Source organism: Equus przewalskii, chromosome 3 (genome assembly GCF_037783145.1).
Source record: "Equus przewalskii isolate Varuska chromosome 3, EquPr2, whole genome shotgun sequence".
Lineage (NCBI taxonomy): Eukaryota > Metazoa > Chordata > Mammalia > Perissodactyla > Equidae > Equus > Equus przewalskii.
In genome coordinates this window covers 117,913,523-117,937,015 of record NC_091833.1, presented here as the reverse complement: position 1 = coordinate 117,937,015, position 23,493 = coordinate 117,913,523, and the positions used below count along the sequence as shown (strand labels likewise).

Here is a 23,493-nt window from a genome sequence, read left to right as displayed (position 1 = left end):
CAATGACATAACTAAAAATGAAATTGAGAGACAATCCCATTTACAATAGGATCAAAAAGATTAAAATACTTGGGATAAATTTAACAAAAGAAGTGTAAGAGTTATACACTGAAACCTGCAAAATATCACTGAAAGAAATTAAAGACCTAAATTAATGGAAAGACACACTGGGTTCATGGATTAGAAGATTTAATATTGTTAAGATGGCAATAGTCTTCAAGTTGGTCTATAAGTTCAATGTAATCCATATCAAAATATCAGTTGCCGTTTTTTCCCTTGCAGAAATTGACAAGCTGATCCTAAAATTCAAGTGGAAATGCAAGGGACCCACAATAGCTAAAACAATCTTGAAAAAGAAAAAAACAAAGTTGGAGGACTCACACCTGTGATTTGAAATTTAATGTGAAATTATAAGAATCAAGACTGTGTGGCACTGGCATAGAACAGACATGATAATGGAATGGAATTGCGAGTCCAGAAGAAAATCCATATATTTATGGGCAACTGGTTTTCAACAAGGGTGCCAGGACCATTCAATAAGGAACAAATAGTCTTTTCAACAAATAGTGCTGGGAAAACTGGATTTCCATGTGCGAAAGAATGAAGATGGACTCTTACCTTACACCATATGCAAAAATTAACTTGAAATAGATCACAGATCTAAATGTAAGAGCTAAAACTCTAAAATTCTCAGAAGAAAACATGGAAGTAAATTTTTGTGGTCTTGGATTGGGCAAGAGTTTCTTAGGTATGACACAGCAACCAAAGACAGAACTGATAAACTGGACTTCATCAAAATTAAAAACTTTTATGCTTCAAAGGATGCCATCAAGAAAGTAAAAGAAACCCACAGAATGAGAGAAAGTTTTTGCAAATCGTGTATCTGATAAGGGTGTAGTATCCAGAATACAGAAAGAACACTTACAACTCAACAATAAAAAGATAAATAGCCCAATTAAAGAATGGCCATGGATCTGAATAGACATTTCTCCAAAGAAGATATACAAATGGCCAATAAACACATGAAAATATGTTCAACATCATTAGTCATTTGGGAAATGCAAATCAAAAGACAATGTGATACCATTTTATACCCATTAGGATGACTATAATGATAATTTTTTTAAAAAACAGAAAATAAGTATTGGGTGAGATATGGAGAAATTGGAACCCTTGTACATTCCTGGTGGGAATCTAAAGTGGAGCCGCTCACTGTGGAAAACAGTTCAGCAGTTCCGTATGACCCAGCAATTCTACTCCTAGGTATATACCCAAGAGAACTGAAAACGTCTGTTCACACAAAAATTTGTACATGAGTGTTCATAGCAGCATTATGTGTAGTAGCCAAAAAGTGGGACCGACCGAAATGTCCATCAACTGATAAATGCGTAAACAAAAGGTGCTCTATCCACTCCATGGAGCTCATTTCCAGCCACACAAAGGAAGGAAGTATGCTAGAGGCTACAATGTGGATGAACCTTGAAAACATTAGGCTAGGTGAAAGAAGCCAGTCACAAAAGGCCACGTAGTGTGTGACCCCATTTATTGGAAATGTCTAGAATAGGCAAATCAATAGAGACAGAAAATAGATTAGTGGTTGCCAGTAGCTGAAGGGAACCAAGAGTGGGGAGTGACTGCTAACTGGTACAGGGTTTCTTTACGGGATGACGAAAATGCTCTGGAATTAGATAATGGTGATGGTTGCCAACTCTGTGAATATACTAAAAGCCACTGAATCGTACACTTGAAAAAATAATAAAAGAATGTTTTTCTTGTAATCATCTAGCAAACTCATATTCAAGAAATAGCTCATAAGCTAAATGTCCATCAACAGTAGGTTGACTCAATAAATGAGGTCACATCCATACAACTTCTACTTTGTAGGAGGATATAGTTAATGATGCTGGAAATGCTAAAGTACTAAATGAGAAAGGTAGCATTTTAAGAATTAGAGATATCACATGTACATAAATGAGAGGTTGGGAAATATATTCAAGGCAAAGCATTAATATTACATTTAGTTGAATACTAGGACTACAGATAAATTGTTATTTTCCAAAGTGTCCTCTATGATCAAGTGTTACTTTTGTGATCAGAAGAATAAATGTTATTTCAAAGAGAGGAAGTGCCTGCCGGCAGCAGATGGCCCCTCCGCCCTGCTGTGGCAGGGAGTTTGTCTCTAAGTGCAGGTGGAAGGCAGCTCGGGAAGGCAGCTCTGGGGCTCAGCCCTGTAGCCTCAGCCCCTGATGTATGCCCTGGAGGCTGGGCAGTCTTCCCGGACGACACGCTGCTGCTGCATACAGCTCCTGGGTGAGAAACCAGGGGAAGGGCCCTGACTTTCAATGGAGAATTGAGGGCTATGAAACTTCAAGTGTCTACTGCTGCATAAAAGAGCAATTAATTCTCCCAGCAGATTAAGACTGAGGCCAAGGCTGGTGGATCCGTCAGCGGGTGGGTCAGACCTTCAACCCCAGTCTCAATCCCAAACATACTTCGCTTTGGTGGGGAAAACCCCTCTCCCGCTGCTCTGCCCTGAGCCACGTGAAGCTCTGGCAGAGTGATGGAGGGAGCCAGAGAGAAAGAGGAGCCAAAGCCTCCATAAAGAGACTGCTCCTGGACAGAAGGTCAGCGCGGTGCTGCCCACAGGGAGCCCGCTGGGCTTGGAAGGGCTGAGCGGCACAAAAGAGCAGAAAGCTGGAGGTAGACCCAGGATTTCACCTTGGACCTGTCTGGGTCAGCCTGGTCTCTCAGGGCCATGTGGATGGGCATTGTTTGGGCACCGGGAGGCCCAGGAACACTGCCCAAGGCCACCCTTGTAGAAGGGTGCTGACCCTCCATGGGCAGTTGCTGGGCACACAGGGTGAGGATATAGAGGAGGGTCCCAGGGATGAATCAGACCTTGTGTGTGCCCCCCAAGAGCCCAGTCTAGAAGGGGAGCCACGCATTAACCAGGCAGAGCTGAGAGGCCGGCTGCCGCCCAGTGGGTTCCATCTCTCTGGTGAGGGAGGGAACAGTAAGAAAGAGACATGGCCAGAGCTCAAGATGCAGAGGGACAGTGAGCCACGAGAGGCTGAGGCTGGAAGAGTGAGGGGCACCCTACCCTGCCAAGGGCTTCCCATGCCTCACCAAGGAGTCTGTCACCAGATATGTCACCAGTCATAGCTACCCAGTCAATCAAAATTAATTCTGAACCTTCACCCAGATGTTGAAAAATCCAGCCACCTTCTGTGGCCAACACCCACCTGGACTCAGCTTTCTGCCACTCTCCTACAGACGGCATCAAAAATTCCCTGTAACAATTCCACCTAGATTTGAATTACAAGGAAATATCATTTTTCTGGCAGTAAAATACAATGCAATTCTAAACAGTTACATCAATACCAAAGGTTTTGGCCAGCCTGTGTCTTTAGTCACAGTCAAAGTCAAGGTGTGGCACTGTGCCAAACTTTCCAAAGTACACGTCTCGAATGGCCCGCATGGAGGAGAAATATCTGGTTCCATTGTCGGAGTAGAAAAATATGGCCTTTTGACATAAGGAAAGGACTTTGTCATCTTGAACTTATCAGAGTCTGTGAAATAAGAGAGAACACATTTGGAAAAACTAATAGCATTACAAAGTGTTTCTTGCTATGACATCAGCTGGATTAATCTGTGAGCCTTTGAAACTCGTAGTAAAGGCCTAATTAAGAGAAAAACAAGGAGCAACAAGAGGAACTTATGGGCTCCAGAGATAGGGTAAGTGTGCTTGGGTGGGGGAAAATTGAAAGTTTGGACATTTGCACAACCACATACCAATTCTAATGAGCCACGTTGGGCCCTGATGCAGATGGTAGGCTAGCTGCTCCTTACAAAAGCCATCCATCCATCCATCTGTCTATCCATTCATCTACCCACCCACCTATCCATCCATCCATCCATCCATCCACCCATCTGTCTGTCCATCCATCTGTCCATCTGTCCATCTATCCATCCATCCACCTATCTATCCATCCATCCAATGGTCTGTCTAATCATCCATCCATCCATCCCTCCCTACCTCCATCCATCCATCCATCCACCCATCCAACCATCCGTCCATCCATCTATCCATACACCTATTCATTCTAACACAGTGAGGATTTAGCTGGGGAGGCATGTCTGTGCTGATTTGCATTGAATTGTTGACACATTGAAGTGCTAACCCCCAGTACCTCAGAATGTTGTCATTGGAGATGTAATCAGTTAAGATGGGGTCATTAGGGTGGGCCCTAATCCAATATGACTGGTGTCCTTATAAAAAGGGGAAATCTGGACACAGACATGCACACCAGGAGAACATATGTGAACATAAAGGCAGAGATCAGGGTGAAGCGTCTAAAAGCCAGAGAACAACAAGGATTGCCAGCAGCAGGGGAGAGGCCTGCAGCAGATTCTCCCTCACAGCCTCAGAAGGAACAAGCCTGGTGACACCACGATGTTGGACTTACGACCTCCAGAACTGGGAGACAATTTTTAGTCTAGGAGACAGAACTAAATGACAATTTAACTTCCCTATCCCATTTGTGGTGCTTTGTTACGGCAGCCTTAACAAACTGATACACATGCGATCGCACAAGGCTGACAGGCCCAGGCTGCCCAGGGGATGTCAGCACAAATATCTTCGGGCAGCAAATACGCTAATGTCTTATGAACAGACCAGAATCTTCCTGCTTCCTTTCCTCTCTAGCCTTTTGCAAGGTCTTTTTTCCTGTGGTTTTAATGCATGACCCTGTGTTCCAAAGGAAGACAAGTCTGACTCCAGCACAGTGTCCCTGTGGGATGAGCACAGGCTGGGAGCAGGAGAGGGGATAAACCCTGCTATCTGGTGAGGGCATTCTCACACAGTCACCATCACCGTGGGAAATAGCTCAAGTCCACAGAGGGAACAAGTGATAACAAGGAGAAATGGTGAGGACCAAGAGGGCAGGTGCCGACTCAGGAATGATTGAGTCGGGAGGGTGGGAAATCACAGCAGGGAGGCAGTCTGAACCACGGCCCCGGTCAGTTGGCTGGCTGATGGTCCGCCCAGTGCTGCCATGTCCTGTCATCTTCTTAGGCAGCCTCCAGCTGGAGCCAGGAGGCCCCTTCCAAATGTGTCCTGGGGGCGTTGGCACATTCTTCGGAGTACTCTCCAGTGACCACACTCCTCCAGCCCCAAGGGTGGCAGGTACTGGTCCAAGGTCCTTCTGGAACACTCTAAGGACCAGCCACTGCTCCCCTACCCCATCCCCAAATCTGCTCCAACAGACACCCAATGGGGTGCACAGACATCAGCCTGAGATTTGCTGTGGGATGTAGGTCCTAATGGGGATCCCAGGGTGGGGGGCCGGCAGGTGCTGGGCTGAGAGAGCTCCCTATGTGGGCACCAGGTCACTTCTTGTTTCCCAGGACGGTGCTGCACAAATCCCCACCCCACAGGAATCTCACCCTGCTGGACCCTAAGCCAGCCCTCTCTTTGGGCTAATGCATCCTAACGGCCTTTGGCCTTCGGATGTCAAAAAGGCAGCTGGTCAGAGGAAAGCCCAGAGTCCTGCCCTTCATGGGGGTGGGCATCAGGCAGGCGCTGGCAGTGCCCTGACTCCCATGGAACAGGATGTGCTACACTGAGGCTGCAGGGCGCCAACGCTGCACCCCTGTCGAGGCTCCATGTCAGTCTGCTTGCTCAAGGAACAGCCGACAGAAATGTCGATAGCTCCAGGTGAGAACGCAGCCCAGCCGACACCTGGAGTTCAGCCTGGTGAGACCCTGAGCCGGAAGCCCAGTTAAGCCACGCTGAACATCTGGCCCCAGGAAACTGTGACATAATAAATGGGTGTTGTTTGAAGCCAGTAAGTGTGTGGTGACTTGTTACACAGCACAGCTGACTAATACAATCACGCAGATATTGCAACTGAGAGACCAAGTGGAGGCTGGGATCCTGAGTCAGAACAGAAAGCAAATGAAACCCCTTTGGTGCAGAGAAGACTGATCTGGCAGGTACGTCCCAGTGACAAACAGCTCCTGTCTCAGGAGGCCCACCGTGTTCTCGTGCACAGACCCTTTCCCTGAGGGCTCATAGGAGTCTGCAGGCCACCACACCAGAGCCTGGGTCCTGCCGAGCGCGAGGAAGAAGTGTGGCCGCCACCCCAGCATCTGTGACTGATGCTTTCGGTCAGCATGGGGCTCCAAAAAGAGCCCGTCCAAGTGACGGGAATGTAGAAGGTCACCCATGGCAGGGTCACCCACAGGCACTCCGCACAGTGACAGACGCCCTCTCAGGGCACTGCAGGGTGGGGCTGGATGACCGGGGCTGGTCTTGGAGCTGCCCCCACTGCCAGTGGCAGACACAGGACCCTCATGGGCACCAGGTGGGCTTAACGCAGAAGGGTGCTCACATCTACCGGGAGACACCCTGTTTCCTGCATGCTCTACTGTCTGCCAAGGCCTGCCCCTTCCCCTTTGCTGCCCAGGCAGGAGGCTGACTAGGGCTGGGGGGCCTCCGGTCAGCTTGGGAACTTCCGGGGTAGGGGGCGTGTCCAGTGCCCCCGATCAAGGCCTGAGAGTGGGTCAGACCCAGGTGGCCTGGGCTTCATTTCTCACCATGGACCTGGACTGAACACCAGGGGAGGCTGTTAAGAGGCCAGGCCCCAGGGCTCCTGAAGACCCTTGCGTGGCTCAGAGAGCCCACAGTGTGCCCCCTGGCAGACTCATGGAGACAGAATTGCCCCAGGCCTCAGAGGAGCCCAGCACCCAGGACCTGCCAAGCACAAACTGCCCTGGCCCCATCAGGGGCTGCCCCAAGGAGCACAGCTCCTACCAAGACCCCTGCAGGCCCAGAGCAAAGGATCTTCTCTGACAAAAGTCAGAACATCTCTCTCTTCTGCTCAAACCTCCTTCTCCCTGCCTCCTAGGATACTCAGAGTAAAAGCCAAAAGCCTTACAGAGGCTTACAGGGCCTGGCATAGTCTGGACGCCTCTCTGTCAACCTCCCTTCCCATACCCCCCACTTGCTCACTCCTCTCACCCTTGCTCCTTGCTGTCATAGACAAGACAAGCACACTGTGGCCACATGGCCTTTGCACAGATCTCACTGGGCCCAGAATGCTCTTTGCCTGGACACCCCTAGAGGTCCCCAGTTGCTTTGGTGTCCAATCCAATGTCCTCTATCAGATAAGCTCTCTTTTACTGCAAAGAGAAGCTGCCTGCCCCCCCCCCCCCCGCATCTCCCCACAGCTTTCTTCTTCCCCCTGTCCTGCATTACTTCTCCTTGGGACACTTGTCCTGATATAGCGTGTGTGTGCCAACTACAGTCTCACTGTGGGAGAATGGAAGGGCGGCCACAGCAGCGACTTTTGTCTGTCTGTTCAGTGCTGTATGCCCACACCAAAACCAGCCCAGCCCACTCTAGCTCCCGAACTGTGTCTGTTGAACAAACGGTACGAATTCACTAGACACTGGGGAAAACCAGAAGTGGGCTCTGCAGGAATAAATGCTTTTTCCAGGGCCCTAGTCCTAAATGGGATTCAGGAAAAAGATCAACCAGCAGGGCCTCCTGAAACCTTACAGCTCCAGACACTGTGTCTGCATCCTCTTCGTCTCCTGCCGTGTCACGAAGATGCATCTCATGCAATGACTCCTGCGGGGAGGGGTGGGAGAGCCTCCCAAAGAGAGATGTCCACATCAAATGCCCAGAGCCCGTGACTGTGACCTTATCGGAACAGGATCTTTGCAGATGTGAGTAAATTAAGCATCTCAAGATGAGAGCATCCCGCATTATCTGGGTGGACCCTAAATCCAATGACAAGGGTCCTTAGAGGGACACACAGACACAGGGGAGAGGCCACATGAAGACGGAGAAGAGACTGGAGCAATGCGGCCACAGCCCAGGAGCCCGGAGCCCCCAGGAGTGGAAGAGGTAAGGAAGGATCCACCCCAGAGCCTTCAGGGGCAGCGCAGCCGCCAGCACCGACTTGGCCTCCCAGCCTCCAGGATGGTGAGATGACAAACTCCGGCGGTTTAAGCCCCAGTCTGTGGTACCTTGTCAGGGCGGCCTCAGGTAAACTTGCCGTCTGGTCCCGAGTCCATCTCTCATGCGCTGGGCGACCCTGGGGTGTCACTTGGCCCAGAGCCTGCTCCTCAGGCACAGAATGGGACAGTCAAATATCCTCTGATGGGCCCAGTGAGGGCTGGGATGGTCAGGTGTGAAGGGCTGGCACGGCGTGGACGCCTCCAGGGCCTGGGTGCAGGCGCAGTGCTATAAGGAGGGGAGGGCCGCCCGGCCGTGAGGTGGAGACAGCGCCTGTAGTCAAGCACCTGAAGCGTGTGAAGAGTCGAAGAAGCAGTCACGCTAAACACGTCATTACGGCTTAAATCGTTGAAGGGATTCTAAGTTTGTAATCAGTGTTTAAACATCCAGGGAAATTGCTTTGCAAGGAGGTGTTTATTTGCTGCTTTCATTCCTCAGACTGTGCAGCAAGCAACAAGGACACGGTCATGACTGCTGCTCTCTGTGCAGAGGCCCACGAGGGCGCAGCTCCAGGACATTGCTAAGGGGAGTCCCCGCACCTTCAGGAGTCTCCGTCAGGGAGCCAGCCCTTCCCTACCCCCAGTCACGACACAGCACCGCTGCCGCACCAGCACGCTGCCTCAGGCGTCCCTCGTGGTGGGGAGGTCGGGGCTGGAGGTGGGTGTGGAAGGCCAGCCAGCCTGGGCCCCCAGCTGGCAGAGGGGCGAGGGGCTGCTGGGCCACCTTGGGGGTGGGTGGGTAAAGCTTCTCCCCACGTGTCCCTGCGCCAGGAGAGAGTCTCACTCTCCTTCAGCACCCCAGGGCCCCCATAGCTCCACAGGCAGGGAACCGGGGGTCCCCAACAGTGCTAGCATGGCCAGAGCAGAGGGGACACCCTTTCCTACCCATTAAAACTCCTATGTGTATTTGAGTGTTGGTGGTCGTATGTACGTGCGAATGTGCATAAGTGTACATATGCACTTGTGTGAGAGCATGTATGTGAGAGTGTAAGTGTGAATGTGTGTGTGCATTAGAGTGTGTCAGAGTGTACATATGTGAGAGTGAGCACATCAATGTGTGTGTGTACGTGAGAATGCGTGTTCATGCATGAGTGTATATACAAATGTGAGAGAGCGCACATGCGTGTATGTGTGAGCAAAAGCTCAGAATGGAGACTGCCCCGGGGAGTGGCCACACAGATTGCAGAGGTGCCGGAAACTAAACGTTTCTTCTCCAGAGTTACTGGGCAGAAACCAAGGGACACAAGAGGGACAAGGCCCTGAGGCTCAGAGCCGCTAACAGCTGCCTTATGTGCACTTTCTGTCCAGATAGGCCTCGATTTTCACCTCATTTGAGGACCTGCCTCCACCCTGGAGTCACACATTCCAGCCCAGCCTAACCGTGACCCCAACAGTGGCGACACCTGATCCGCAGTGGTTTGCAAACCCATCTCCAGAGCACAGCACGCTAGAGCTCATAGCGTTTAAGGTATAATTTATTTGCCTATTATCTTTGTATTCCTTTAAAAATGAATCCTGTCATGTTTCAATTTTAAATGAGAAGACTTGTAAATGAAATCCCAGGTGTGTTACATGTTAAGGAGAGGCCATCACTTTGGGAAAGCATCGTGATTTACCAGGCTGGACCGGATCTGCTTACCTGTGCTGGCTTTCCGTGTGTCTGCACGGAGACAAGGCCTGTACTCTCAGCGTCAGCTCCCCACAGTCCCGCGTGACCTCCCAAGCACCCATGATCTCTGGGGAGGGGTGGGCTGCCAGGGGCCTGTGCCCCAGCTCCACACCGCCAGGGTCCCCCACCAGCTCTTAGGGAGGCCCAGGGAAGGCGCCTGTGGCCAGGACTGTCAGAAACACTCACTCCAAGGGAGGGAGGGGCAGTGCCCAGGGAAGGGGGCATGTCACAGCCGAGCGGGGTGTACGTGGCATAGGGACAAGGGTGACACAAGAGTGCAGCACCTGGGCTCCTATAACCATGAAAACAGGAGGTCACTGTGTGCCATCCGTGTGTGCGCGCACTGAGGTTCTTGTTTGCTCCCCGATCCCTTACAGGACATGTGGTACCTGGATGCCTGCGTCTGCCAATGCTGTGGGGCCCTGGGCCTGTAACATGGGGCTAGTGCACAGCCTTCCCAACAGGCTGTGGGGGCTGGTTGTGAGGCTGGGGTCGGGGAGTGGCCAAGAGGCTGACACCACCAGGCCAGACCTCAGGGCCACAGGCAGCTACCACTGTCGTCATCAAAGTGGTCAGCTCCCCAGAGGGTCAGGTAGGACATGGGCATCAAGCAGGTCCTAGCCCAGGAGGGGCTGAGGGTCTGCCATGAGCTGGTCTGTGGGCATGTGACCCCCAGCGAGATCCCACTGTGAAATGGCCTGACCCCAGACTGCCCGGGGCCATGTGGCAGGCTCCCAGACGCCCCTGGACTCAGAGGTTGGATTTCCTGGAAATCTCTGGCCATCACTGTGGTGAAGTCAGGAGGACGGAGCAGGGACTAAGGACCATGCAAATAAACTCTTCCACTCACAGAATAAGAATAAGAAATGGGCAATTGAACAAACCTACATCTAGTAAAGAAATTGAAATTGCGTTAAAAACCTTCCCACAAAGAAAACTCCAGGCCCAGATGACTTCACTGGTGAATTCTACCTAATATAAAGGCAGAAATATATCAACTCTACACAAACTCTTCTGGAAAGTTGGAGAAGTAGGAATTCTCCCCAACTCATTCTAGGATCTCAGCATTACCCAAATCTGATACCCAAATCTGCAAAGGACATTACAAGAAAAGAAAAATACTGTCCAACATTCCTCATAATCAGATGCAAAATTCTTAACAAAATTTTATCAAATTGAAGCTAACAATATACGAAAAGGATAGTGTCTAACGACCAAGTAAGTTTCATCCCAGGAACGCAAGGTTCGCTTAAAAACCGAATCTCAACCAATGTAATTTATCACACTAACAGACTAAAAAAACAAAAACTATATGATCAACCCAAAAGATGCACAAGAAGTATTTGAGAAAATCCAACATCTATTCTTGATAAAAAACTCTCAGCAAACTAGGAATAGAAGAGAACTTCCTGTACCTGATAAAGGGCATCTATGAAAATCCTACAGCCAACATCACACCTAATGGTAGATACTGAACGCTTTCCCTCTGAGATCAAGAGTAAGGCAAAAATATCCCGTGTCACCGCTTCTATTCAACATTGTACTGGAGGTCCTCGCCAGTGCAAAAATGCAAGAAAAAGAAGTAAAGGACACCTAACTGGAAAGGAGAAGTAAGACTGGCTTTATTCACAGATGACATCGTCATCTATGTAGAAAATATGAATAAATCTTCATAAAAACTACCATAACTAATAAAGTGAGTTTAGTAAGGTTGCAGGAGACAAGATCAATATGCAAAAATCTGTTATATCTGTCTATATTAGCAATGAACAATTGGAAATTGAAATTACAAAACAATACCATTTACAATAGCATCAAAAAGATAAAGTATATAGGGATAAATTTGACAAAAGATGTGCAAGACCTCTACAATAAAAACTATAAAACTTTGCCGAGAGAAATTAAAGACCTAAATAAATGGAGAGCTACACTGTGTTCATGAATTGGAAGTCTCAGTATTATTAAGGTGTTACTTCTTTCCAAACTGATCTACAGATTCAACACAATTCCAAAGTCTTAACAGGCTTTTTTTTGTAGAAACTGACAACCCGGTTCTAAAATTCATATGAAATACAAACGACCCAGAATAGCCAAAACAGCTTTGAAAAGGGAGAACAAAATGGTAGACGTATACTATTCGACTTTAAGGCTCATTATAAAGTTACCATAATCAAGATACTGTGATATGGTGTCACTGTAGAAAACTAGATCAACGGAATAGACTAGAGAGTCCAGAAATAAACCCACACATATATGGTCAACTGACATTTGACAAAGATGCAAAGTCAATTCAGTGGAGAAAGGATAATCTATTTTCAACAAATGATGCTAGAATAATTGGCTAGCCTTATGCCGAACAAAATAAAACTTTGATCCATACCTCACACCATGTACAAAATTAACTCAAAAGGGATCATAGACCTAAATATAAAACCTAAAAGTATAAAACTTCTAGAAGAAAACAGAGGAAAAACATTTGCGACTTCGGATTATGAAAATAATTCTTAGGTATGACACCAAAATCACAATCCATGAAAGAAAAGAATTGATAAATTGGACTTCATCAAAACTAAGAACTTCTCTCTTCAAAAGATACTCTTAGAATGAAAAGACAAGCCAGAGACTGGGAGAAAACATCTGCAAATTATATATCTAATAAATGACTTGTATCCAGAATAAATAAAGAACTCTCAAAATTCAATAAAGAAACAACCTGCTTGAAAGAAACAGCAAAAGATTTGAATAGATGCGTCACCAAAGAACATAGGTCGATGGCAAGTGAGCATGTGCAAAGATGCTAAACATCTCCAGTCCTAAAGGAAATGCAAATTAAAACTGCAATGAGACACCACTTCACACCACTGGAAGGTTAAAGTTAAAAGGACAGACCATACCAAGTGCTCGCGAGGATGTGGAGGAACTGGAACTCTCACACTGCAGTTTACTGTATGCTGATTATATTTCAATAAGCCTATTTAACACAATTTAAAAATACCGGACTGTGTTACTCCTGTGCTTACATGCTACTGCCTCTGATGCTGTGCCTTCCTCTCAGAAAAATATTACCACCCCGCCCCCTCCCCCCCAGCTCTCCAGGATTCCCCACCCTGGCCTCCTCTTCTGCTCTCCTCCCTGTCCCCTCTGCTCCATCTGGCACCTCGGCCCTTGCTGGGCCTGCCACCTGGGGCAGCTCTCCTTGCCTTCCTTCCCTCCATTCGGGTTTTAGCAAACACCGCAGACTGAGTGGGGCCTGGATTTCTCTCACTGAAGGAGCTGCCCCCCACTCCACCTGGCACCTCCATCTTATGGAGGGTAAGGGAAAGAGAGGATGGCAAGGGGGTGCAGTTGACGATGGTGAAGCTGGAGGGGCCGCGGCGGTGGGGGTTGTAAGAGGTTTGGAGTACGATGAAGCCAGGCTGGAGGGAGAAGCTGAGTCAAGAGTCAGGAATGAGGGGCCTTTAATTAAGGCCGGCGCTGGGTGGGATCATGAGGGGGTGAGGCTGAGGGGACCAGGGCCAGGATGGAGCTGTGCTGGGTGCCAGGGCTCAGTGGTTACCCCGCAGTCACTGCCACCCAACCCCCGGCCAGGCCTTCCTCCCTGCCCAGAGCACAGGCAGGCCGGGTGCGTCCTCTGCAGCTGAACACCCAGCTGTGAATCAGTAAGAAAGACTCCAAACACTGGGGAGGCCAGTGTGCCAGAAGGGCAGCACCCCTCCCACGACCTCTACCTGAGTGCCTACTTTGTGTGGGCACTCCACTGGGCCTTACGGGGCTGTTGCAGTCCCTTCTGGGGTTCCAGTGACGCTCATTAGTCACTATGCTCACCACAGGTTGTATGGCCGGTGCCAGTAGGGGGCTCAGGCGAGGACCCAGCCCTGCCCTCCGACCTCAAGATGGTGTTCAGCGGCCCAGCCTGGCTTCTGTCTTGCCCTGTGTCAGTCTGTGTAGCCCTGTCACTTATGAATGATTGATTTGGTGATGGTCATTATGCCCAATCTGTTTTTCAAGAGTCTAATTAATTCCAAGTCCTCCTCTATTTTCAAACCACTCAATCATTCTTGTTTTTCCTTCCAGGGGTTTGACGTGGGTGGGAGGCCTCGGTGCTCCTTTTACAGCGGCGGGGACACCCGCCGTGGGGACGATGGCTGCAGCAGCAAGGCCTGCGCCCAGTGCCCAGCCCCAGAACGGCTCTGGCGGGAGCAGCAGTGATGTGCACATCCCGATGGGGAGGGAACAAGGCCCTATGGGGCAGGACCTGCTGCCCAGGGTCACACAGCTGCCAGAGAGAGGTTAGGGTCACCCTATCCAGGGGGTGGTCCTCTGCTGAGCCCCCAGGAGAGCCCAGCAATGGGGCAGGGCGGGGCCCGGCAGTGGCTCCTCTGCATCTCAGCTCACTGAGTGGCCAGTTGGCCAGCGCAGGGCAGTGTACTGCTGCCCCCACGCCGTGACTCACATCTCCTTAGCTTTGAAGGACTGGCTCCCGGGACGCCCCCCACGGCTCTGACTGCCAGCACCAGAAGCTGTGGCTGTTGATCATAAGCTAGAAAAGGAAGCAAGTCCTTCCAGACGTGCTGACCCACGGTCCCCACCCCAGCAAAGGGCATAGGAGCCCAGTGGAACCACCACACGGCCATGGTGTGGAGGAAGGCGAGGCATCCACTGCAGAAGGAGCCAGGTAGGCAAGAAGCAAGTTCAATGAAAAGCTGAAGCTAGAGGCACGGACCCCTCCAGACTCTGTCAGTGCGGGACAAAATTCCACTGGAATGTTTGAAATCAACCTGTCCAGCTGTCACACCACCAGTGAGGAGTAGAGAACAGTGGGAATTAGGGCAGGAGGCAGTAAAGTCTGGTGATGTGACCGGGAGGTGAAATCAAGTCTGATCACAGCAAGATGGCAAGGGACACAGTGAATGACAATCCTGAGTAACAGGGGTGAGTAATGATGGTGAGTAACAATGACTAACAGTGGTAATGATGGCAAGTAACAATGGGAGTAACGAGGACAGTAACAACGGTGAGTAAGATGTGAAGTAACAGTAAGGACATGCCATGGCCTTTTGGCTTCTCCTCAAGATGCCATGTGAGTTGGAGAGCATTGTTGGCCCGTTTTGCAGACAACAAAACTGAGGCTCAGGGAGGTTGCTGGTGGGCCTTAGGTCACCCTTCCTCCCCTGGTCCCACCGCCCCCCCCGCCCACTGCATTTGCAAGTGCAGAAGAACACAGCCTCAAATGCCACTACCCAAACAGGTGAGGAAGTGCCGTGCACCAGCAATGCCCCGCAAGGAGATGTCCCCCAACGTCAACTCTCTGCCACTACCACGCTCTGGAAGGAAGGGCTCATGGTCAGAGCACATGTCACCCGTTTAGGACAGAAGCTCAGAAGCCTGTGCTAAGGACAGCCCTTCCCAATTCCTATCATTCTACCCAAAATGACTGCCAGGGAGGCCCACTGAGCACCTGATGGGGAGGACAGGCACCGCCAGCTGGGCTCTCAAATGCAGCCCCAGAACTGAGTAACACAGAGCAGGCTGGGCCTTCCGGGGTGGGACAAGCAGTGATGGTTTCTGGGGTCCCCCTAAGCCGGAGCCCAAGGTAATCCTGCCCGTGCATCAGGATGGCCATCAGCCCTGACAGTCTCACCCTCTCTGATGCTCAGAGATGTCTCAGAAGGCAAGATGGTCCGGACTTCTGGGAAGGTGTCATCTCTCACTGCGCATCAGGGTGCAGAGCTGATCAGGAGGAACCCCAGCCAGAGACGAGGAGAACACTCTGGGGCCCCGGGGGAGGAGGAATGGGAGGAACGGGCCGCACAACCAGCCGGAGGTAGAGAGGCAGAGGACTGAGAGCTCTAGAATTTTTTTTTTAGGAAGATTAGCCCTGAGCTAACTGCTGCCAATCCTCCTCTTTTTTCTAAGGAAGACTGGCCCTGAGCTAACATCCAAGCCCATCTTCCTCTCCTTGATATGTAGGACGCCTACCACAGCATGGTTTGCCAAGCAGTGCCATGTCCGCACCCGGGATCCGAACCGGCGAACCCTGGGCCGCCGAGAAGCGGAACATGCGTACTTAACCACTGCACCACCAGGCCAGCCCATATCTCTAGAATTTTTATAAATTTAATTACACAAAATAAAATTAAAGACATCTGTAAATCAAAAAACATCAATAAACAAAATCAAAGGGCAAAAAGCCCGTTGGGAAGAGTTATTAAACACACCAGACAGAAGGGACGTTTTCAGCTTAGTCAGAAAGACATGAAAACCCAACGGGAAAATATGCAAAGGACACCAACAGTGCCCTGCAAAAGAATAAAAGGAGCAGGGACACCGGGCAAGAGAGAAGCGCAGACCGGAAAAACAGGGGCTTTCTGTTATGCCTCTCTAGGTGGGAAAGGCAGTCAGTGTTGGCCAGGGCGACACACCACAGAGGCGATAAAGCCGTGTTTTTCTGGAAAGCAGCCCGACAGCCTTCATACCTAGCCTGTGGTGATTCGATTCCTGAGGATCGATTCTAAAAGAATAACAGAAGAGGCTGACACAGAGCCATAGGGGAGAGTGATCACAGGCTAATCAAACATGGAAAAATATGGAAATAGGAAAACGCAGATTAAATGAGCACATATCTTTATGATAGAGTAAAATTCTATGAAAATTGTGTTTTCAGTGAACTTTGCAGAGAAATGATCATAAAATAATATTCAGTGGAAAAAATAAAACTGCTCATAGGATTTGGGATGAGTTTTATTTCCTTCTTTTATTCTTTCTTATGTTTTCAAAAGTTTCTACAATTCACAGGGACCATATTTACAATTAGGAAAAAGAGAGCGTCAGTGTTATTTTTCAAGAAGGAAGAACGTTGGAAACACAGTTTAGTAAAATGTCCACAGAAAGGACAAAGACGGACATGAGATGTGGCAAGTTTCCATTTTCTAGACAAGTGACTTATTTAGCAGGCTTCAAGAGTATGGAAGTTTCTGGATAATGAAGTGAGCCCAGACAGGGAACAATAAGCTTTTTAAAAGTGCTAACTCTTCCCAAAAAGGTTAATCTGTGAGCACAGAAAAGGTAAGAAAGAAGGCAGTAAAAAGAAAAGAGCCAAAGGATGGTTCTGGAACATTCTGCCCAGGACTGTGCCAAGGGCAATGCCCCACCACGCTGGGCAACAGCACGGGCAGAATTGGCCCATGGTGCAGCCTGCTGAAGGTAGGGCCTGGGAAAATACTGCAGAGGGGGCTTCTCCTGGCTGGGACCCTCGCTCGAGAACACACCTCCTGGCCCGCATCAGGCCCTCTGGCTGGTCTAGCAACGACCCCAGCAGCCCTGCCCTTCCACCTGCAGGCTCTATTCTGCTTGACCAGGAAAATATGCTCCAGGTGTGCTTGGGACAAGCAGCCTCATTGCCACAGCTCGGTGCGTTTCCTTCATGGCACTTGGCTCATGTGTGGCACATGGACGCCTGAGGCTGCACCTCTCTGACTCACACGGGACTGGAAGTTCATGAGCTCAGGGCCAAGCCTGCTGTTCACTAGTTGCCCCCCACACCACACATCCAGGGGCTGCAGAGGCACCTGCCGAGCAAGTGGGCCTCAAGGGCAAATCAGCTCCTCACTTGGTGAGTGATAACTGAGTGTGGCATTATGGGGTGGAGCAGGTCAGCATTATGGACTCGTGCTGCAGCAGGAGGTCCAGGCGACGCTGGCCTCTTCCGGGCACTTTGAGCTAAGGCAGGTATCAACCTTGTGGGGTCTCAGTCTCTCCATTGGCCAATGGGAGGGATAATCGCCTGCACCTGCGTATAAGACCAGCTGTTTTCACCCTGAAGCCCTGCACCAACGTTCCTTAACACCGACCAGACTTCAGGAAACTCGCCATTGGAATTTTAGTGAACTTCTGCCTGTGTGAGGCTGGTCGTGTGTCCATCTGTCTGTTTAAACAGTACCCCTGCTTTGTCACCTCCATATTCATGTTAGATGATGCTCCATGAGGTCGGGCCATCTGTCTTGCCCCCAGGTGGGTCTCTGGAGCCTTGCTCAGCCACCCAGGAACCAGCTTGTGATGTGAACGAATGATGCTCCCAATGTATGCACTGCCCATGGATGGGACAGGCGCCACCTGCTGACCTGATTTCCAGCTGTCCCTGGTGTCGTGTTGGGGCCAGGGCACCACTGTCCAAGGTCCTGGCCCAAATGCATAGTTGTCCTGATCACTGGGCCACCTGCTGCGTTCTTCCTTCTCAGACCCTCTGCACCTTCTGAAAAAGCTTCCCTGGAAGATGGGACCGTCTCTTGAGGCCACCGTGCAGGTTCTCTTTCCTTACCTTAGCTCAGCTTCAATGTTTACGCTAAGCTGGATGAGGCCTGGGAAGCCGAGGGCGTGACATGAACGAGCAGTGTCCAAGGTGGGACACGTCAGGAAAGCAGGAGGGGCTTCCAGACAGAGTAGGTGTCTACTGGCTGTCACCTGGACCAAAACAAGAGGGCAGGTCAAAACCCGAAATCCACCTGTCCTGTCAGAGAATCTGTAATGGCTTCGCATCAGCCTTGCAGAAAAACGACTCACTCACCAATCAAGTCTGGGCCACTGAGTCTGAGGCCCTGAGGAAGAAAGCCATCCAGTGGGTTGTGGATAATAATTCGCTCCACTGGACAGGGCTGATGAAGCTGGGCTCGGCTCTCAAAAACGGCTTTATCACAAAGATGAGGGGACGTGTGCAGGAGGTTGGACACAGTGTTACCGGCTGTAACCGCGCCATCTGGAAACAACCCAGGGCCAGCGGCGGGCCTGGCCAAGCGCACACTGGTCCAGCCACACCGCGGGGTCCCATGCAGCCAAAAGTGAAGTGAGGACATCTCTAGGAACTACCATGGATAGGCCTCCAGGCTAGAAGTTCAGAAAAGCAAGGAAAAGAGTGTTTGCAGGATGAGACCCTTTGCCAAAGAACGGGAGGAGGAGGAACGTGTGTGTGTGTGTTTGTGTGTGCGTGTGCAAGTGTTCATCTTTGCTTATATTTTTAAAATTGAAAGACAAACTAAAAAATTTAAACTTGTTACCTTTAGGAAGAACAAGGTGAAGGGATAGGCTTCTCTGAGTGTATCTTTCTCTGTAGATTTGACTGCACAAGTATGTCACGTAATTATAAAATTAAATTAGATGTAAACGGCAATCTCTATACATCTGATGCTAAATGAAACACAAACCTGCTGTGAGTAAAACTGGGGTGCAACCTTCAGGAGAGGAACGCTTTCAAGTGAGTGAAAGCAGCCCCTTGACTGTATTCTGGTGGGATGCGCAGTAAGCACGGAAGGCTGTCAGTAAAATCTTAGACAGTAACAAGTAATGTTGAAGATGCGGAGCAGTCGGAACCCTCATCCATGACAGGTGGGGACATAAACTGCAGCCACTTTGGAGAAAGGTAATAGCTCCTCAAAAAGCCGAACATAGAGTTACTATATTTTCCACCAATTCCTCCCAGATATACATCCAAAAGAATCAAAAACTTATGACCACACAACAACTTGTACACAAACTTTCACAACAGCATTATTCATAATAGCCCAAAAGTAGAAACAACACACACGCCCATCGACTCATAGATGGTTAAACAAAACGTGGTCCATCCATCCAACAGAATATTATTCAGCCACAAAAAGGAAAGAAGTATTGTTTGCTACAACGTGGACGAGCCTTGCAAACATTATGCTGAGTGAAAGAAGGCAGACACAAGGTCACATGTGGTGTGACTCTGTTTATATGAAACGTCCATAATAGGCAAATCCACGGAGACAGACAGAAAACTAGTGGTTGCCAGGGGCTGGGGGAGGGGATTGGGGAGTGACTGCTGACCCCACACAGAAAAGGCCCCTGCTGAGTGCCGGGCTCCAAGGCCCAGGCCACAGAGCATCTCCTCTCATGGGAGGAGAGAGGGAAGAGCCACCCTGACAGCGCAGAGTCCTGGCCAGCTCCTCGCACACACTGTGAAGGACTGTGGCCATGCACTGCTGCAGAGAGTCAAGGCCCGGAAGAAGGAGGCGGTGGCTACACAGCCCTACAAGGGCATCTGCCCCTTATCCCAGAAACTCCTTCCCCCTGGTGTGAACACCCCCTTCCCTGCACAAGGCTGTCACTCCTGTGCACCTGTCCCCTCCCCAACCCTGCTGGCCACCCCTCTGTGCCCAGCCCCCATGGCTCCTGGCGGGGAGCCTTGTCCAGTCTCTAGACTGAGCCCCCTCCCCTCCCTGTCCTCCCACCTCCTATCAGACACGGTCAAAGCCAGAGTGGGAACCTCGAAAGGCAGGGTCCTGGTGAGAGGACCAATGGTAGTGACAATACAATGGCCATGTGTGAACCACCGAGGTGGGGCCGGCACCTCCTTTTCCCGATGTCGATGCTGGAGCAGGCACATGGCAGAGGCCTGGGTCAATGCTCGTTGAATCTGCTTAATTCAGGATAAGTCCAGGTTCCGGGAACAAGGGCAGTGAGCATGATCTCGAGTCTAGGGAGATGTATAAGTTCCAGGGTCCTGTAGACCCCCATGCGGCCTGCCTCTCCTGGTGGGCTGCCTCTGGAGGAGAGGAGAGGAGCAGGAGGGTGCAGGGGAGAGCAGAGCAGAACCCTGGGACCACTGCCGGAGAATCCACCCCAGGGTGGTCCAAGATCCTGCCATGGCCCCCTGGGGGCCCCAAGCCCAAGGCTGAGGGTCTGTGCAGCTAAGTGCAGCCCCATGTGAGCCGAGTGGCCACAGTGGTCAGTAAAGAGAAGTGGAAAGTGTGCTCAGAGGCGGCCACGCCTACTGGCCAGGGCCCAGTTCACCTATACGTGGATCATGCCCGGGCCAAGATGGGCCACGGTGGTGAAAGGGTTGGGCTGAGGGCTTGGCACTGTGCCCACATCACCTGAAAGGCACCTGTAATGTTAGAAATGGGGGGGTCAGGGGGGCGCTTTTCAGCTGGACCGGTGACCAGGCCCAGGAGGGCCTGACATAAGCTGCTTAACTCCCCTCAGCGTTGGTGCCACCCGCCATCCCTCCCACCTGCCCTCACACACAGACCACCCGCCTGAGAGGCCCTCAGAAACATGTTGAGGCGCTGAGAATCAGCCCATGCGAAGCGCCAGGAATGCAAAGTTAAGAGGACCAACCGAGCCCCGTGAGCCGGCTCTTACCTGGAGTCGCCTGCCTGAGGCTCCCCCTTGGCCAGCTCTCCGTGCCGACTCTCCTCCCTGGCCGCCGGGGGTTGCCCCTCGTCCTGCTGTCCGGCCTCAGGCTCCTGTGGCCCACTTGCGCCGTCGCCTTCTCCCCGCAACCCGTCTGCTGCGTCCACCTGGGGACCTGAGGTGTGTGCCAGGCACTTGTTGGAAGTCGGGGCTTTGGGCTCCTGCCTGTCGGGGGCGTCTTCTGAGGACAGGGGGTCCGGGGCGCCTGTGGGCAATGCCTGCAGGGCGGGCTGGGCCTCCTCCAGCCTTGCGGCCGGGCCCTTGGCGCTGGTCTTGGCCGAGCCCACGTAGGAGGCACTGATGACGCTGCCCGGGCTACACTTGTCCCGCACACTCTCCACAGCGTCCTCCCTGCTGCCTCCACAGCCCCCGCAGCACACGCAGGAGTTAAGGAGGCAGTTGGTGGGCGCGGCACTGAGTTTGTGGGAGCCACCCTCCGGCCCCTCAGCCACTGGCTCTGATGGGGAGGTGCCATTTCCGGGGGCTTCCAGGGTGGTGACGGCAGAGTCCAAGGAGGTGGGTGATTTGGGGTTGAAGATGACTGTGGCCGAGAGCTTCATGCCCCCTGTCCGGTGGGCGATGATCTCGGCTGTCTCGGCATCGTCCACACTTACCTCCCAGCCATCCAGGTGCGGCCGGGAGTCCAGGCAGCTGCAGGAGTTGGGGCCCACCGCCCACATTTTGTCGTCCTGGATGTTGTTGTTATTGCTCAAGTCCCCCTCCTCTGCCACAGTGGGAGCGCTGACCCCCGCCTCTCCTCTCTCCCCACCCTGCTCTCCCTCCTGGGGGTCGGCACGGGTGCTGCCCGCCCACCCAGACGGGCCCTCCGGGGCCTCTGCTGCCCCCTCCACGTCATCCATGAAGAACACTCTTCCGTCCTCCTCGTCGCTGCCCGGCTGCAGCCTTGCGCTGCCTGGGGAGGACTCCCCTCGGGGGCTGCCCTCTGGCCCTGGCCTGTGCGCGGGGGACTGGCAGGCGCTGGGCGGGGAGAGGAGGGAAGACATCTCGTCCCCGACCCTGTGAACCATGCGGTTGAGCTGCTCCAGCTCCTGGTCATCGTACTGCATGGAGCAGGCCAGCTCCGCCTCCGGGTTTTTGGCCTTGGCTGAGAGCAGCTCCTCAGGGGGAAGCGGCTCAGGAAAGGCAGGCGCCAGGGGCGGGGGCACCTGGGTGTCTGCCCGGATGGGGAACTCCACGTCTTGGGAAATGCAGAGGTTCCGCTCCAGTGTGTGAAGTTCCTCCTCTGTCAGGGTCTGCAGCAAATCCCTACAGGTCAAGACAAAAACCAAGGGTGAGGGTCCCACAAGCCACACCAGCCCCCAGGCCACACCAGCCTCCTGGCCAAGAGTGGACACAGCGCCCTTGATGTCTGCACCAGCAGGGAAGCAACGGGCGTCAAACGCTTGCAATTCAATTCCCACGGCACGGTTTCCTCCACCACATCATGAGGCGCAGGTCTCCAGGCTTCTTCCGGGCCGCGGGTGGGGACAACGGCCATTTGGGAAGGATGACTGTGATTCTAGGCTGGTTTCTTTCTTAAAAAGGAGATTCTGAAATTTCTTGCTGAAAACAAGAAAGTTCTGATTCTTGGGGATGTGATAACTGTGTTAACAAAAACTTTTAGGAGCGAAAAAAAGATATGTTGGTTTATATATAGACTTTCATCCTCTTATTCAACAGGTGTTTCTGAGCACTGTCTGTGTGCCGGGCCCTGGGTGATGTACAGGAAGGAGACAGGCATGGTCCCTGGCCCTGGGGGTGACATTGGAAGAGGCAGAGAATAAGCAAATATTTACACGAATGATGACTGAATTACAGTAACGAGGACTGCAACAAAGTACGGTGCCCACCAGAGGGCAGGTACAGCCGGCACCTGGCTTAGTCTGGGGAGACCTCCGGGAGGAAGGGGCATTGAAGTGGAGACTCAAAGATGGAGTTAATTTAGGGACAATGACTTGGATGAGCCTAGAGCAGTTCCTACAGGCTGACGTGCATTCCTCTCTGCTGGGGAAAGCTCAGGCCAGCTGTGGTCTGAGGCCCAGGAGAAACATCCCAGTGCTGTCATGGAAAACACACAGAAAGTGCACTTTTCAGAAGCTTGTGCATCTTTATAACTGAATACATTGTGCAAATAGGACCCAGAACGAGAAATAAAACACTAACCAGCCTCCCAGGCACCCTCACGTGCCTTTCCAGTCACTCCCTGCCGTTACCACTGCCCTGACTTCTGAAGACAGAGGTGGTCTCTGCATAAATGGGAATTTGTGGTCTGTGCTGCTTTGTGGTAGGCTTTGTTTGCCAATATTATGTCTGTTCAGAGTTGCCAGATGAAATACAGGACACCCAGTCAAATTTGAATTTCAGATAAACTACACTTTTTAAGTGTATGAATTTTTGGGGGGTAAGTGTATCCCAAATGGTGGGGGGCATTTGGGATATACTTACACTAACAAAGTATTCATTGTTTATCTGAAATTCAAACTTAATGGAGCATTCTTCTGTTTTTGTTGTGCTAGATCTTTGCTAGATTCTTTGCCCTCTTTGGTGAGATTCATCACTGTTGTGGGTCATTCAGTCTCCTGGCTACACAG

The 23,493-nt window shown here is 51.3% G+C and overlaps 1 protein-coding gene across 7 annotated transcripts in view; it reads right to left on the bottom strand.

Moving 5' to 3' along the window:
• Positions 1-23,493, bottom strand: part of ZFYVE28 (zinc finger FYVE-type containing 28) — a 121,341-nt gene that overhangs the window by 8,445 nt on the left and 89,403 nt on the right. For 4 of the 7 annotated variants that reach the window (XR_011538815.1, XM_070615207.1, XM_070615206.1 and 1 more), the window contains one exon: positions 20,852-22,168. Coding sequence is in view for 4 of the 7 variants with exons in the window: in XM_070615207.1 (XP_070471308.1) it covers positions 20,852-22,168 (1,317 nt within the window). In the remaining 3 variants the exon portion in view is untranslated. Of the gene's footprint in view, positions 1-16,414; positions 18,152-18,254; positions 18,572-20,851; positions 22,169-23,493 lie in introns of those variants that run through there. The other 3 variants (XR_011538813.1, XR_011538814.1, XM_070615208.1) reach the window with 3 other exon arrangements.